Genomic DNA, 1,710 nt, shown 5'->3' with positions numbered 1-1,710 from the left:
AAAAAAAATTTGGGTTTGGTTGTCGTACAATCTTGGGATCGCCAAAATTTTAATTCCGGCAATGCGGCCGAATTTGACAGATTTTACTTTAAGACCTAGTTCCAACTTATGAATTTTTATTTTATTAAAACAACGTAAAAGAAAGACCAATTCCAATTTATAGTAATATACACACACGATTTATTTCATCCAACTCCATCAATACATATTATCATGATTCTTTCTTCATGATTTGAAATACTTCATAATCATCTATTGAAAATTTTACTAAATCCCTTACCTTTTTTTCATAACTACGTTGTTTACACCCACTAGAATTATATTCATTTAAACAATCATCATCATTCACATATACTAAAAGATCAGTATCAAATGCAGGACCAAATTCATCACAATAAAATAAAGCTCGATCCAAATCCTTTATACGACTTAAAATTGTATCTTTAACATTATTCTTATTTTTAAAAGAAAATATAAAACTATCTTTCGTTTTACCCCATTCACCTTCACATGAATTCTTCCATATTAAAGGATTATAACCACCAATAATTTCTTCTGATCCTTTTACTTTAATAAATGTAATAGTATGAGGTTTATTATTACATAATGAGTGAAAACTTTTAGGAGTGAAACCATCTCTACTTCCTCTTAATAATAATTTAAATTTATAAGGTAAATAAAAATCTCTTATATGAGAGAATTTATTATTAATACTTGTATTATCAATCCACGCTGAAGTTAAGGATACAATATTTATATTAATGATTTTTGAACAAAGTTCATTAGATCTAGGAAATAAAATATTATTTGGTATTTGACTTTCAGTATCCAAATGAAATTCCAATAATTCTTCATAAAGTTGATCTTTTAAAAATTTTCTATAAGGTCGAACATTTCGAAAAAAATCTTTAGAAGATAAACCAAAAAATCTAATAAAAGGTAAACAATTTTGTAAGGTAATGTTCATCATATTAAATTCATTATCAGACCAAGTTGCAGGATCAGAAATAATTGATGAATTCTGTGCAAGACCCCATTTTAGTACATAATCCCAAATTTTAACTTCATCAATTTTTAAATCATCACGTTTAATAAGTGAGATTAAAGATTTTTCGGAAATTGAAGTAAAATCAAGCGATTTAAATATTTTTTCAGGAAATTCAGCGATATAATCAGTACAAAATTGTTGAAGTTCTAATAATAAATTTGATTGAAAACTTATTTGATGAATAAGTCCAAAATATTGTTCAATCCATTCTGATTTATTTTTAATTAAATACTTTTGTAAATAATCAACTAATTCTTGAAGATGAAGTTGATCAGCGGCAGTCAATATTTTTGAAATATTTATAGTATCTTGTTCGTCTAAAGAAAAGATTCCCCCGTAAATGTACCTATAAATAAATATTTATTAATAAAGTTCATTATTAAATTTAAGGTTATAAAAAGTACTTACTTTAAAATAACCTGAAAGATTTCTGGTGAAATATTTGGTAACTTAATATGATTTAAATTACCATCATTACGAATTTTATTGGAGGCTAAAGTACGTCGTAAAAAAGGAGAGCGGTAACACAGGATAATCATATGAGCACGAAATATTTTTACATCCGGATCTTCACCAACTTCAATTGTAATATCATAATATTCATCATCTTTTAAGATCTCAATATAATTTTGGCTTAATTTTTGAAAAAAGTGCGTTGACAT

The 1,710-nt window shown here is 25.8% G+C and overlaps 1 protein-coding gene across 1 annotated transcript; it reads right to left on the bottom strand.

Moving 5' to 3' along the window:
- Window positions 1-211: 211 nt before the first annotated feature.
- OCT59_029367 (uncharacterized protein) lies at window positions 212-1,710 on the bottom strand (the record flags this gene model as incomplete). Its single annotated transcript, XM_066143503.1, has 3 exons — window positions 212-788; window positions 1,281-1,394; window positions 1,457-1,710. 3 exons carry the CDS (start codon window positions 1,708-1,710, stop codon window positions 212-214), a joined length of 945 nt encoding a protein of 314 aa, XP_065994658.1.

The sequence above is a fragment of the Rhizophagus irregularis genome, chromosome 9, assembly GCF_026210795.1.
Source record: "Rhizophagus irregularis chromosome 9, complete sequence".
NCBI lineage: Eukaryota > Fungi > Glomeromycota > Glomeromycetes > Glomerales > Glomeraceae > Rhizophagus > Rhizophagus irregularis.
Note: the sequence above shows the minus strand (reverse complement) of the source record. Positions and strands in the feature narration are given on the sequence as shown.